The sequence below is a fragment of the Pelodiscus sinensis genome, unplaced genomic scaffold (genome assembly GCF_049634645.1).
Source record: "Pelodiscus sinensis isolate JC-2024 unplaced genomic scaffold, ASM4963464v1 ctg221, whole genome shotgun sequence".
NCBI classification, from domain to species: domain Eukaryota; kingdom Metazoa; phylum Chordata; order Testudines; family Trionychidae; genus Pelodiscus; species Pelodiscus sinensis.
Genome location: NW_027465983.1, coordinates 15,292 through 28,323, shown reverse-complemented (window position 1 = coordinate 28,323; position 13,032 = coordinate 15,292). Strand labels below are relative to the sequence as shown.

Here is a 13,032-nt window from a genome sequence, read left to right as displayed (position 1 = left end):
CCTCGTGGCACTTGGCAGGGTCTGGCCTCGTGGCGCTGGGGGGGGGGGTCTTGCCTCGTGGCACTTGGCAGGGTCCGGCCTCGTGGCGCTGGTGGGGTCTGGCCTCGTGGCACTTGGCGGGGTCTGGCCTCGTGGCGCTGAGAGGGTCTGGCCTCGTGGCACTTGGCAGGGTCCGGCCTCGTGGCGCTGGGGGGGTCTGGCCTCGTGGCACTTGGCAGGGTCTGGCCTCATGGCTCTGGGGGGGGTCTCCGGCCTCGTGGCACTTGGTGGGGTCTGGCCTCGTGGCGCTGGGGGGGTCTCCGGCCTCGTGGCTCTGGGGGGGTCTCCGGCCTCGTGGCTCTGGGGCGGTCTCCGGCCTCGTGGCACTTGGCAGGGTCCGGCCTCGTGGCTCTGGGGGGGTCTCCGGCCTCGTGGCTCTGGGGCGGTCTCCGGCCTCGTGGCACTTGGCAGGGTCCGGCCTCGTGGCTCTGGGGGGGTCTCCGGCCTCGTGGCTCTGGGGGGGTCTCCGGCCTCGTGGCACTTGGCAGGGTCTGGCCTCGTGGCGCTAGGGGGGTCTCCGGCCTCGTGGCGCTGGGGGGGTCTGGCCTCGTGGCTCTGGGGCGGTCTCCGGCCTCGTGGCACTTGGCAGGGTCCGGCCTCGTGGCTCTGGGGGGGTCTCCGGCCTCGTGGCACTTGGCAGGGTCTGGCCTCGTGGCTCTGGGGCGGTCTCCGGCCTCGTGGCTCTGGGGCGGTCTCTGGCCTCGTGGCGCTGGGGGGGTCTCCGGCCTCGTGGCGCTGGGGGGGGGATCCCGGAAGCCAGACTGACCTGGCCTGGAGCCCAGATCCAGAGGGAGTCGGCGCCCCCTAGAGGGGCCAGGCCCTGCCCCATTCTCTGCCCCCCCGGAGCCAGCCCGCCCCTGCCCCATAGCCAGCCAATCCCTGCCGGGGGGGTTCTGGAGGCTGTCGTGGGGCAGCAGCGCTGGGGAGGAGGGAACCAGGCGTCCGGCCCCCCCACTCTGGTCCTGATGTTGCCTTGATGCCCGAATCTCCCCCCCCTCGGCTCCGCCCCCCACGTCCATCTGCGCCCCCCAGATCCCGCCCCCCGTCGCCCAGCTCCCGCCGGGAAGGCGGTGGGTTCCCGGCGCCTTTGTGGGGAGCCGAGCCGAGCCCGAGCCCCGCTCCCGGCAGGAATCCGGCGCGACTCCCGAGCCGCCGCGCCCTGCCCCCCGCCGGGGTCCGGATCCGGGCGATGGGGCGAGCCGGGCTCGGGGGGGCGGCCCCGGCCTGGATTTAGCCGCCCGGCTCCGATCGGGCGGCGGAGAATCCGGAGTCGCTCCGGATCGGCCTCGCATCGCTCGGGAGGAGGCGTCGGGCCGAGCCCGATCCGGGGAGCTGGGGGGCAGCGCCCCGACCCCGGCAGCGCAATGGGGGGCGCCGGGGCGCAGGGACCCGACGCCGTCCGGAGGGGCTGAGGGGGGCAGGGCCTCTCCCCCCACCAGCGGCCCGGGAGCTGGGGGGCTCGCCCCACGGCGGGGAGCAGCGGCACCGAGGTGAGTGGGGCGGGCCGGAGAGCTCCCGGCCCCTCTGCGGCCCCCGACCCCCCCGCCCTTACACCCCCCCCAGCCCCCCGGGCCTTTACACCCCCAGCCCCATCCCTCCGCCCCCCCCGGCCTTTACACCCCCCCCAGCCCCCCGGGCCTTTACACCCCCCGCCCCATCCCTCCGACCCCCCCGGCCTTTACACCCCCCCCAGCCCCCCGGGCCTTTACACCCCCCGCCCCATCCCTCCGACCCCCCCGGCCTTTACACCCCCCCCAGCCCCCCGGGCCTTTACACCCCCCGCCCCATCCCTCCGACCCCCCCGGCCTTTACACCCCCCCCAGCCCCCCGGGCCTTTACACCCCCCGCCCCATCCCTCCGCCCCCCCCGGCCTTTACACCCCCCCCAGCCCCCCGGGCCTTTACACCCCCCGCCCCATCCCTCCGCCCCCCCCGGCCTTTACACCCCCCCCAGCCCCCCGGGCCTTTACACCCCCAGCCCCATCCCTCCGCCCCCCGTCCAGCCCCCCCGGGCCTTTACACCCTCCGCCCCCCCTACAGCCCCCCGGGCCTTTACACCCCCCGCCCCATCCCTCCGCCCCCCCCGGCCTTTACACCCCCCCCAGCCCCCCGGGCCTTTACACCCCCCGCCCCATCCCTCCGACCCCCCCGGCCTTTACACCCCCCCCAGCCCCCCGGGCCTTTACACCCCCCGCCCCATCCCTCCGACCCCCCCGGCCTTTACACCCCCCCCCAGCCCCCCGGGCCTTTACACCCCCCGCCCCATCCCTCCGACCCCCCCGGCCTTTACACCCCCCCCAGCCCCCCGGGCCTTTACACCCCCAGCCCCATCCCTCTGCCCCCCGTCCAGCCCCCCGGGGCCTTTACACCCCCCGCTCCATCCCTCCGCCATCCCTCCGCCCCCCGTCCAGCCCCCCCGGGCCTTTACACCCCCCCGCCCCATCCCTCCGCCCCCCGTCCAGCCCCCCGGGGCCTTTACACCCTCCGCCCCCCCTACAGCCCCCCGGGCCTTTACACCCCCCGCCCCATCCCTCCGACCCCCCGGCCTTTACACCCCCCCCCCAGCCCCCCGGGCCTTTACACCCCCCGCCCCATCCCTCCGACCCCCCCGGCCTTTACACCCCCCCCAGCCCCCCGGGCCTTTACACCCCCAGCCCCATCCCTCCGCCCCCGTCCAGCCCCCCCGGGCCTTTACACCCTCCGCCCCCCCTACAGCCCCCGGCCTTTACACCCCCCGCCCCATCATCCCTCCGCCATCCCTCCGCCCCCCCCGGCCCTTACACCCCCCCCAGCCCCCCGGGCCTTTACACCCCCCGCCCCATCCCTCCGACCCCCCCGGCCTTTACACCCCCCCCAGCCCCCCGGGCCTTTACACCCCCCGCCCCATCCCTCCGACCCCCCCGGCCTTTACACCCCCCCCAGCCCCCCGGGCCTTTACACCCCCCGCCCCATCCCTCCGACCCCCCCGGCCTTTACACCCCCCCCAGCCCCCCGGGCCTTTACACCCCCAGCCCCATCCCTCCGCCCCCCGTCCAGCCCCCCGGGGCCTTTACACCCTCCGCCCCCCCTACAGCCCCCCGGGCCTTTACACCCCCCGCCCCATCCCTCCGACCCCCCCGGCCTTTACACCCCCCCCCAGCCCCCCGGGCCTTTACACCCCCCGCCCCATCCCTCCGACCCCCCCGGCCTTTACACCCCCCCCAGCCCCCCGGGCCTTTACACCCCCAGCCCATCCCTCCGCCCCCCCTACAGCCCCCCGGGCCTTTACACCCCCCGCTCCATCCCTCCGCCATCCCTCCGCCCCCCGTCCAGCCCCCCGGGCCTTTACACCCCCCCGCCCCATCCCTCCGCCCCCCCGCCAGCCCCCCGGGCCTTTACACCCCCCGCCCCATCCCTCCAGCCCCCCCCCGTCCAGCCCCCCCGGGCCTTTACACCGCCCGCCCCATCCCTACAGCCCCCCCCTACAGCCCCCCCGGGCCTTTACACACCCCGCCCCATCCCTCCGGCCCCCTCCAGCCCTCCCGGGCCTTTACACACCCCGCCCCATCCCTCCGCCCCCCCTCCAGACCCCCGGGCCTTTACACCCCCCGCCCCATCCCTCCGGCCCCCCTCCAGACCCCCGGGCCTTTACACCCCCCGCCCCATCCCTCCGGCCCCCCTCCAGCCCTCCCGGGCCTTTACACACCCCGCCCCATCCCTCCGCCCCCCTCCAGCCCCCCCGGGCCTTTACACCCCCCGCCCCATCCCTCCGCCCCCCCTCCAGACCCCCGGGCCTTTACACCCCCCGCCCCATCCCTCCGCCCCCCCTCCAGACCCCCGGGCCTTTACACCCCCCGCCCCATCCCTCCGGCCCCCCTCCAGCCCTCCCGGGCCTTTACACACCCCGCCCCATCCCTCCGGCCCCCCTCCAGCCCCCCCGGGCCTTTACACCCCCCGCCCCATCCCTCCGCCCCCCCTCCAGACCCCCGGGCCTTTACACCCCCCGCCCCATCCCTCCGCCCCCCCTCCAGACCCCCGGGCCTTTACACCCCCCGCCCCATCCCTCCGCCCCCCCTCCAGACCCCCGGGCCTTTACACCCCCCGCCCCATCCCTCCGCCCCCCCTCCTGTCCCCCGGGCCTTTACACCCCCCGCCCCATCCCTCCGGCCCCCCTCCAGCCCCCCGAGGCCTTTACACCCCCCCGCCCCATCCCTCCGCCCCCCCTCCAGACCCCCGGGCCTTTACACCCCCCCGCCCCATCCCTCTGCCCCCCCTCCTGTCCCCCAGGCCTTTACACCCCCCGCCCCATCCCTCCGCCCCCCCTCCTGTCCCCCAGGCCTTTACACCCCCCCGCCCCATCCCTCTGCCCCCCCTCCTGTCCCCCAGGCTTTTACACCCCCCGCCCCATCCCTCTGCCCCCCCTCCTGTCCCCCAGGCCTTTACACCCCCCGCCCTATCCCTCCACCCCCCCTCCTGTCCCCCGGGCCTTTACACCCCCCACCCCATCCCTCCGCCCCCCCTCCAGACCCCCGGGCCTTTACACCCCTCCGCCCCCCCTCCTGTCCCCCGGGTCTTTACACCCCCCCGCCCCATCCCTCCGCCCCCCCCTCCAGACCCCCGGGCCTTTACACCCCTCGCCCCATCCCTCCGCCCCCCCTCCAGACCCCCGGGCCTTTACACCCCCCCGCCCCATCCCTCCGCCCCCCCTCCTGTCCCCCAGGCCTTTACACCCCCCCGCCCCATCCTCCTCCCGCCCCCTCCAGCCCCCGGGCCTTTACACCCCCGCCCCATCCCTGCTCCCCCCCTCCAGACCCCCAGGCCTTTACACCCCTCCGCCCCATCCCTCCTTCCCCCCCCAGACCCCCAGGCCTTTACACCCCCCGCCCCATCCCTCTGCCCCCCCTCCAGACCCCCAGGCCTTTACACCCCCCGCCCCATCCCTCCGCCTGACAGCCCCTTCCAGCCCCCCAGGCCTTTACATCCCTCTGCCTCCCAACAGGCCTATGCATCCCTCTGCCCCCATCCCTCCCATTCCCCCTCTGATACCCCCATGGGCCTATACATCTCTCTGCCCCCCCACTCCTGTGACCCCCCCAGCCTATACACCCCCCACCCACCTGTCCCCTCTGCCCCCCACTCTCCTGCGGGCCTCCCCCGGCCCCTCACTGTCCTCCAGGTTCCTGCACCCCCAAGGCCCCACTCTGGTCCTCAGCAGCCTACGTCAGCCCCCCGCCCCACCCTCCCTCTGGCCCCACCACTGGAGGGGCGTGTCTGTCCCCCCACACCCCTCCTCCCCTGGGGCCAAGAGCCAGCGCCCGTCCTGTTGGGGGCATTTAGTCCTGGGGACCGGCTGTTTCCCTTCCTGGGTCCCTGCGCCCTGCCCGTGTGGCCGGGTCTGGGTGTGCAGTGGGGAGTGTCGACGCTGTGCACTGCCATGTGTGTGAAGATGTGTTCTAGGGGGTGTACACACGTGTGCATGCCATGTGTGAGCAGTGCGTGTGTGCGTGTACCACGTGTGAGCAGTGGGTGTGCGTGTGTACCATGTATGAGCAATGTGTATGTGTGTGTGTACCACGTGTGAGCAGTGTCTACCTGTGTGTACCATGTGAGCAGTGCGAGTGTACCATGTGTGAGCAGTGCGTGTGTGCGTGTACCACGTGTGAGCAGTGGGTGTGCGTGTGTACCATGTATGAGCAATGTGTATGTGTGTGTGTACCACGTGTGAGCAGCGTCTACCTGTGTGTACCATGTGAGCAGTGCGAGTGTACCATGTGTGAGCAGCGCGTGTGTGCATGTACCATGTGAGTAGTGTGCATGTGTACGCGTACCATGTATGAGCAATGTGCATGTGTGTGTACCACGTGTGAGCAGTGCAAGTGTGCGTGTACCGTGTGAGCAGTGGGTGTACGTGTGTACCATATGAGCAGTGCATGTGTGCGTGTACCATGTGTGAGCAGTGCGTGTGTACGTTTACCATGTGAGCAGTGTGTGTACCATGTGTGAGAGGTGAGTGCGTGTGTGTACCATGTGAGCAGTACATGTGTGTATCATGTGTGAGAGATGTGTGTGTACCATGTGTGAGAGGTGTGTGTGTACGTGTACCGTGTGAGCAGTGTATGTACCATGTGAGCAGTGCATGTGTGTACCAATGTACGAGAGGTGCGTGTGTGCGTGTACCATGTGTGAGAGGTGTGTGCGTGTACCCTGTGAGCAGTGCGAGTGTGCGTGTACCATGTGAGCAGTGCGAGTGTGCGTGTACCATGTGTAAGAGGTGTGTGCGTGTACCATGTGAGCAGCGCGTGTGTGCATGTACCATGTGAGTAGTGTGCATGTGTACGTGTACCATGTATGAGCAATGTGCATGTGTGTGTACCACGTGTGAGCAGTGCAACTGTACCATGTGAGCAGTGCAAGTGTGCGTGTACCGTGTGAGCAGTGGGTGTATGTGTGTACCATATGAGCAGTGCATGTGTGCATGTACCATGTGTGAGCAGTGCGTGTGTACGTTTACCATGTGACCAGTGTGTTTACCATGTGTGAGAGGTGCGTGTGTGCGTGTACCATGTACGAGAGGTGCATGTGTGCGTGTACCATGTGAGGTGCGTGTGTGCGTGTACCGTGTGAGCAGTGCGTGTGTGCGTGTACCATGTGTGAGAGGTGCGTGTGTACGTGTACCATATGAGCAGTGTATGTACCATGTGAGCAGTGCATGTGTGTACCATGTACGAGAGGTGCGTGTGTGCGTGTACCGTGTGAGCAGTGCGTGTGTGCGTGTACCATGTGTGAGAGGTGTGTGTGTGTACCATGTGAGCAGTGCGAGTGTGCGTGTACCATGTGAGCAGTGCGTGTGTGCGTGTACCATGTGTGAGAGGTGTGTGTGTACCATGTGAGCAGTGCGAGTGTGCGTGTACCATGTGAGCAGTGCGTGTGTGCATGTACCATGTGAGCAGTGCGAGTGTACCATGCATGAGCAGTGCATGCGTGCCCATCCTGTGGTGCTTTGTGTGGGGCTGTGGCCGTGCGCCCCATGTACTGGGGGGAGCAGCCTTTGTCTGGGAGCAGTTGGGAGGTGGCAAGGTGACACCGTGGGCCCTGGGTTGATGCTCGGGGGGCACAGGACTCGGGGTGACTCCCCTGGCCTAAGCAGGGGGGCAGGGTCGCTCTCCTTTGCTCTGGGCGGGGGGTACACGTGACTCAGCCCGGTCGGCCCTGTGGCCCCGCTGAGAGGGCTGAGCCCGGCATGGCGGGGGCTGTGTGCACAAGCGTGTGCGAGGGACCCCTTCAAAGCACTGGGGGTGGGCGGAAGGGGCCTGGTGGCCGGACTGTTTAGCCCTCCAAGGTGTGAGGGCAGCCAAGTGTGAGCGGACGGGGCTCAGCGGGGCAGCAGGCGCTTGTGCGCAGCTCAGTCCGCGGCGGCGGAGGGGTCACGAGTGTGGCGGCAGGTCTGTGAGCATCTCCCTGCGAGGGTCAGTGGACACGGGACTGGGAGACTGTGTCAGTGCCCAGCAGCTAGGAGGTTGCCTGTGCATGAGCGTGTGCACAGTGGTGCAGAGCGTGTCAGCGTGCGCGGGTGTGAGAGTGTCTGCATGTGCTGCTGTGACAACTGTGCATGAACATGTCATCAGCAGGGCGGCTGACAGGACGACTGTGCGTGAGCGTAACAGCGTCAGGGCAGCCAACAGGACAATTGTGCCTGAGCATGATCACATTGGTGGAGCTGTGATGATGGGGAGTGAGTATGTCCACGTGTGCGGGTGTGACAACTGCTGGGTGTCAGCGTGTGCGGGTGTGACAACCGCTGGGTGTCAGCATGTGTGGGTGTGAGACCAACTGGGCATGAGCGTGTCAGTGTCAGGATGGTTGATGGGATGACTGTGTGAGCGTGTCCACATTGGTGCAGTTGTGACAATGACTGTGCATGAGCTTGTCAGCATCAGGGACAGTGACACAACAAATGTGTGTGAGCATGTCAGCACCAGGGCAGTTGACAGAATGACTGGTGTGACCATGACAGTGTCAAGGCGGTTGCCTGGACGAATGTGTGTGAGTGTGTCAGCATCAGGGCAGTAGACAGGATGAATATACGTGTGTAAGCATCAGGGTAGTTGACAGAATGATTAGGTGTGAGCATGACAGTATCAGGGCTGTTGACAGGACGACTGCTCGTGAATGTCAGCATCAGAGCAGTTGACAGAATGACTGGATGTGAGCATATCAGTGTCAGGGCGGTTGACAGAATGACTCTGCGTGAGTGTGTCAGCATCAAGGCGGTTTACAGAATGACTGGGTGTGAGTGTGATAGTATCACCGCAGTTGACAGGACGAGTGTGTGTGTGTGTGTGTGTGTGTCAGTCTCAGGTCGCTTGACAGAATGACTGGGTGTGTGTGAGACAGCGTCAGGGCGATTGGCAGGACGAATGTGTGTGTGTCAGAGTCAGGGCAGTTGACAGAATGACTGGGTGTGAGTGTGACAGTATCACTGTGGTTGACAGGATGATTGGATGTGAGTGTGACAGCATCAGGCCAGTTGACAGGACGTGTGTGTGTGTGTGTGTGTGTGTGTCAGCATCAGGGCGGTTGACAGGATGACTCTGCATGAGTGTGTCAGCCTCAGATCAGTTGACAGAAGGACTGGATTTGAGTGTGACAGCGTCAGGGCGGTTGACAGGACAAATATGTGTGTGTGTCAGCCTCAGATCAGTTGACAGAAGGACTGGATGTGAGCATGACAGTGTCAGGGCGGTTGACAGGACAAATATATGAGTGTGTCAGCGTCAGGTCGGTTGACAGAATGACTGGGTGTGAGTGTGTCAGCATCAGTCATTTGACAGATTGACGGGGGGGTGTGTCAGCGTCAGGGCAGTTGACAGGATGAATGTATGTGTGTGTCAGCATCAGGTAGGTTGACTGGGTGTGAGTGTGACAGCATCAGGCTGGCTGACAGAATGCCTGGGTGTGTGTGAGACAGTGTCAGGGTGATTGGTAGGACGAGTGTGTGTGTGTGTGTGTGTGTGTGTGTGTGTGTGTCAGCATCATGGCGGTTGACAGAATGACTGGGTGTGACCATGACAGTGTCAGGGCAGTTGACAGGACGAGTGTGTGTGTATGTCAGCGTCAGGTTAATTGACAGAATGACTGGGTGTGAGCGTGACAGTATCACCGTGGTTAACAGGATGACTGGATGTTAGTGTGACAGCATCAGGACAGTTGACAGGACTGGATGTGAGCGTGACAGTGTCAGGGTGGTTGACAGGCCGAATGTGTGTGTGTCAGTGTCAGATCAATTAACTGAATGACTGGGTGTGAGTGTGACTGCGTCAGGGTGATTGGCAGGACAAGTGTGTGTGTGTGTGTGTGTGTCAGCGTCATGGCGGTTGACAAGATGGCGCGGGTGTGACCGCGTATGTGTGTGAGCACGAGGGCGGCGGTGACAGCGAGTGGGCGTAACCGCATCGGCCTCCGTGCCAGGGTGAGGGGCAGGAGATGGGGCCCTGCGATTCCCAGGCTAGGCGGGGGCACGGCAGCAGGGCCGGACTCCCCCGACGATCCCGTCTCTCTCCTGCAGCCGTCCTGGGGCCATGGGCCGCCCCCGCTAGCCCCAGCGGCCCTGCCGGGCGGAGATGGCTAATGCCAGCGAGGCGGACGAGCCGGGCCTGCCGGGCCCCCCGGCGGCCTCCACCTACGCCAAGCTGCTGCTGCTGGGGCTGATCATCTGCGTGAGCCTGGCGGGGAACCTGGCGCTGGCCCTGCTGGTGCTGAAGGAACGCGGCCTGCACCGGGCGCCCTACTACTTCCTGCTGGACCTGTGCCTGGCCGACGCGGTGCGGGCGGCCGTCTGCTTCCCCTTCGTCCTGGTCTCCATCCGCCACGGCTCGGCCTGGACCCACAGCCCGCTCAGCTGCAAGGTGGTGGCCTTCCTGGCCGTCCTCTTCTGCTTCCACGCCGCCTTCCTGCTCTTCTGCATCAGCGTGACGCGGTACATGGCCGTGGCCCACCACCGCTTCTACGCCAAGCGCATGACGCTGTGGACGTGCGTGGCCGTCATCTGCATGGTGTGGACCCTCTCGGTGGCCATGGCCTTCCCGCCCGTCTTCGACGTGGGCACCTACAAGTTCATCCGGGAGGAGGAGCAGTGCATCTTCGAGCACCGCTACGTCAAGGCCAACGACACGCTGGGCTTCATGCTCATGCTGGCCGTGCTGCTGGGCGCCACCCACGCCGTGTACGGCAAGCTGCTGTGCTTCGAGTACCGGCACCGCAAGATGAAGCCGGTGCAGATGGTGCCGGCCATCAGCCAGAACTGGACGTTCCACGGGCCGGGCGCCACCGGCCAGGCGGCCGCCAATTGGATCGCCGGCTTCGGCCGGGGCCCCATGCCGCCCACGCTGCTAGGCGTGCGGCAGAACGGCCACTCCGCCAGCCGCCGCCTGCTGGGCGTGGAGGAGTTCAAGGCGGAGAAGCGGCTGGGGAAAATGTTCTACGTCATCACCGTCCTCTTCCTCCTCCTCTGGTCCCCCTACATCGTGGCCTGCTACTGGCGGGTCTTCGTCAAGGCCTGCAGCATCCCGCCCCGCTACCTGGCCACCGCCGTCTGGCTGAGCTTCGCCCAGGCCGCCGTCAACCCCATCGTCTGCTTCCTGCTCAACAAGGAGCTGAAGAAGGGGCTGGCGGCCCACGTGCCCTGCCTCAGGACAGAGCCCGCCCTGCCGCGGGAGCCCTACTGCGTCATGTGAGGGCCCCACTGCAGGGCTCCGGTCTCAGCCCCGGCGGGCGCCGCAGGTGGGAGGGTGAGTCCACCGCCAGGCTACTGCCCCATGGCGGGGGCACGGGAAAGGGGGGGCGCAGGGAGCTCGGGGGAGGGGTCCAGCCCAGCAACGCTGCCTCCTGCCAGTCAGTAACCAGGGACACTCCCCGGTCTCCATGGCGACAGCCAATGGCAGCCCACCAGACCGTGTCATCCTGGAACAATGCAACCAGGATGCTGGGGGGGGCTGTCCCCCCCCGCACTCCAGGGGGATCTGGAGGGAGGGGCTCCTGTGGAAACTGGGAAGTGGGGGGGGGGAAGAAGCTGCTGAGATGCCGGTGGGGGCGGGCGGAAGGGCCAAAGGCTGCAGTGACTGGCAGGTTGGCAGGCGATGACATTGGGGTGACAGGCGGTGGGACAGGCAGTGATGCTGGGGTGACAGGCGGTGGGACACTGGGGTGACAGGTAGTGATGCTAGAGTGACAGGCGGTGACACGGGGTGAACAGGTGTTTATGCTGTGGTGGCAGGCGGTGATACCGGACTGACAGGCGGTGGGACAGACGGTGACACTGTGGTGACAGGCAGTGGGACAGGCAGTGACAGACAGGGGGACAGGCAGTGATGCTGGGGTGACAGGCCGTGACACGGGGGTGAACAGGCGTTTATGCTGGGGTGGCAGGCGGTGACATGGGTGGGAATAGGCAGGGGGACAGATGGTGATGCTGGAGTGACGGAGGGGACAGGGAGTGATGCTGGGGTGACAGGCAATGAGAAAGGCATGACACTGGGGTGACAGGCCGTGACACTGAAGGACAAGCAGTGATGCTGGGGTGACAGGTGGTGGGACACTGGGGTGACAGGCAGTGATGCTAGAGTGACAGGCGGTGACACTGGGGTGAACAGGTGTTTATGCTGTGGTGGCAGGCGGTGATACCGGACTGACAGGCGGTGGGACAGACGGTGACACTGTGGTGACAGGCAGTAGGACAGGCAGTGACAGACAGGGGGACAGGCAGTGATGCTGGGGTGACAGGCAGCAATGCTGAGGGCGACGCTGGGGAGGATAGGCATCAGGACAGGTGGTAATGCTGGAGGGAACAGGTAGTGGGACAGGTGGTGATGCTGGGGGGGACAGGCGGTGGGACTGGGGGCAACGCCAAGTGGGACAGGCAGCAGGACAGGTGATGCTGGGGGACAAGCAGCGATGCAGGGAGGGGTCAAACAGTGGGACAGATGGTGGTGCTGGGAGGACAGACGGCAACACTGGGGGACAGGTGGTGGGACAGGTGGCAATGTCAGGGAGACAGGCAGAGGGACAGGCGGTGACCCTGGGGGAACAGGCAGCAGGATGAGCAATGATGTCAGGGTGACAGGCGGTGGGACAGGCAGCGACCTCAGGGTGACAGGAGCAGTAAGAGGCAGGAAACAGGCAGCGACGTGGCAGTGATGCCTGAGTGGAGGCTGCGTTGCTGGACTGTTGGCCCCAAAGCGAGGGTGTGAGGCTGGAGTCGAGGGTACCATGGGAGCAGTTGCCAGGGAGAGGTGAGGAACATGCCCCAAGGCCAGAGGAATGGACGGAGTAACCACGTGGGGAGTTGCAGGGAGCAGTTCCTCAGTAACAGCCGCAGAAACTTGCAGCCATTCTAGAGTGGCAGGCAGGGGAACACACTCCCCGTGGTGAGGGTACCCTGTGCCGGAACAGACAGCATAACAGGCAGAATGCTAGAGTACTGACACATGGTTACCACCTGCAGTAACAGATAGCAGTGCTGGAGTAACAGGCACCGACACTGGGGTACCACCTGCGGTAACAGGCAGCAATGCTGGGGTAACAGGCGGAGCGACAGGCGGAGCGCTAGAGCACCAGGCACCGATGCTGGGGTACCACCTGCGGTAACAGGCAGCAGTGCTGGGGTAACAGGCGGAGCGACAGACGGAGCGCTAGAGCACCAGGCACCGACGCTAGGGTACCACCTGCGGTAACAGGCAGCAGTGCTGGGGTAACAGGCGGAGCGACAGGCGGAGCGCTAGAGCACCAGGCACTGACGCTGGGGTACCACCTGCGGTAACAGGCAGCAGTGGTGGGGTAACAGGCGGAGCGACAGGCAGAGCGCTAGAGCACCAGGCACTGACACTGGGGTACCACCTGCGGTAACAGGCAGTAGTGCTGGGGGTAACAGCCGGAGTGATGGGCAGAGCGCTAGAGCACCAGGCACTGACGCTGGGGTACCACCTGCGGTAACAGGCAGCAGTGCTGGGGTAACAGGCGG

At 66.5% G+C, this 13,032-nt stretch overlaps 1 protein-coding gene across 4 annotated transcripts; it reads left to right on the top strand.

Moving 5' to 3' along the window:
- Positions 1-815: 815 nt before the first annotated feature.
- GPR173 (G protein-coupled receptor 173) lies at positions 816-12,910 on the top strand. Of its 4 annotated transcripts, none has more exons than XM_075917710.1 (4): positions 816-1,529; positions 9,583-11,441; positions 11,687-12,081; positions 12,148-12,910. In XM_075917710.1, exon 2 carries the CDS (start codon positions 9,638-9,640, stop codon positions 10,748-10,750), a length of 1,113 nt encoding a protein of 370 aa, XP_075773825.1. In that variant the 5' UTR covers positions 816-1,529; positions 9,583-9,637; the 3' UTR covers positions 10,751-11,441; positions 11,687-12,081; positions 12,148-12,910. The 4 variants fall into 4 exon arrangements, with proteins under 4 accessions (XP_075773825.1, XP_075773826.1, XP_075773824.1 ...); XM_075917711.1 differs by having other exon boundaries at positions 11,687-12,138; positions 12,172-12,910; XM_075917709.1 differs by having other exon boundaries at positions 9,583-11,226; positions 11,623-12,411.
- The last annotated feature ends 122 nt before the right edge of the window (positions 12,911-13,032 follow it).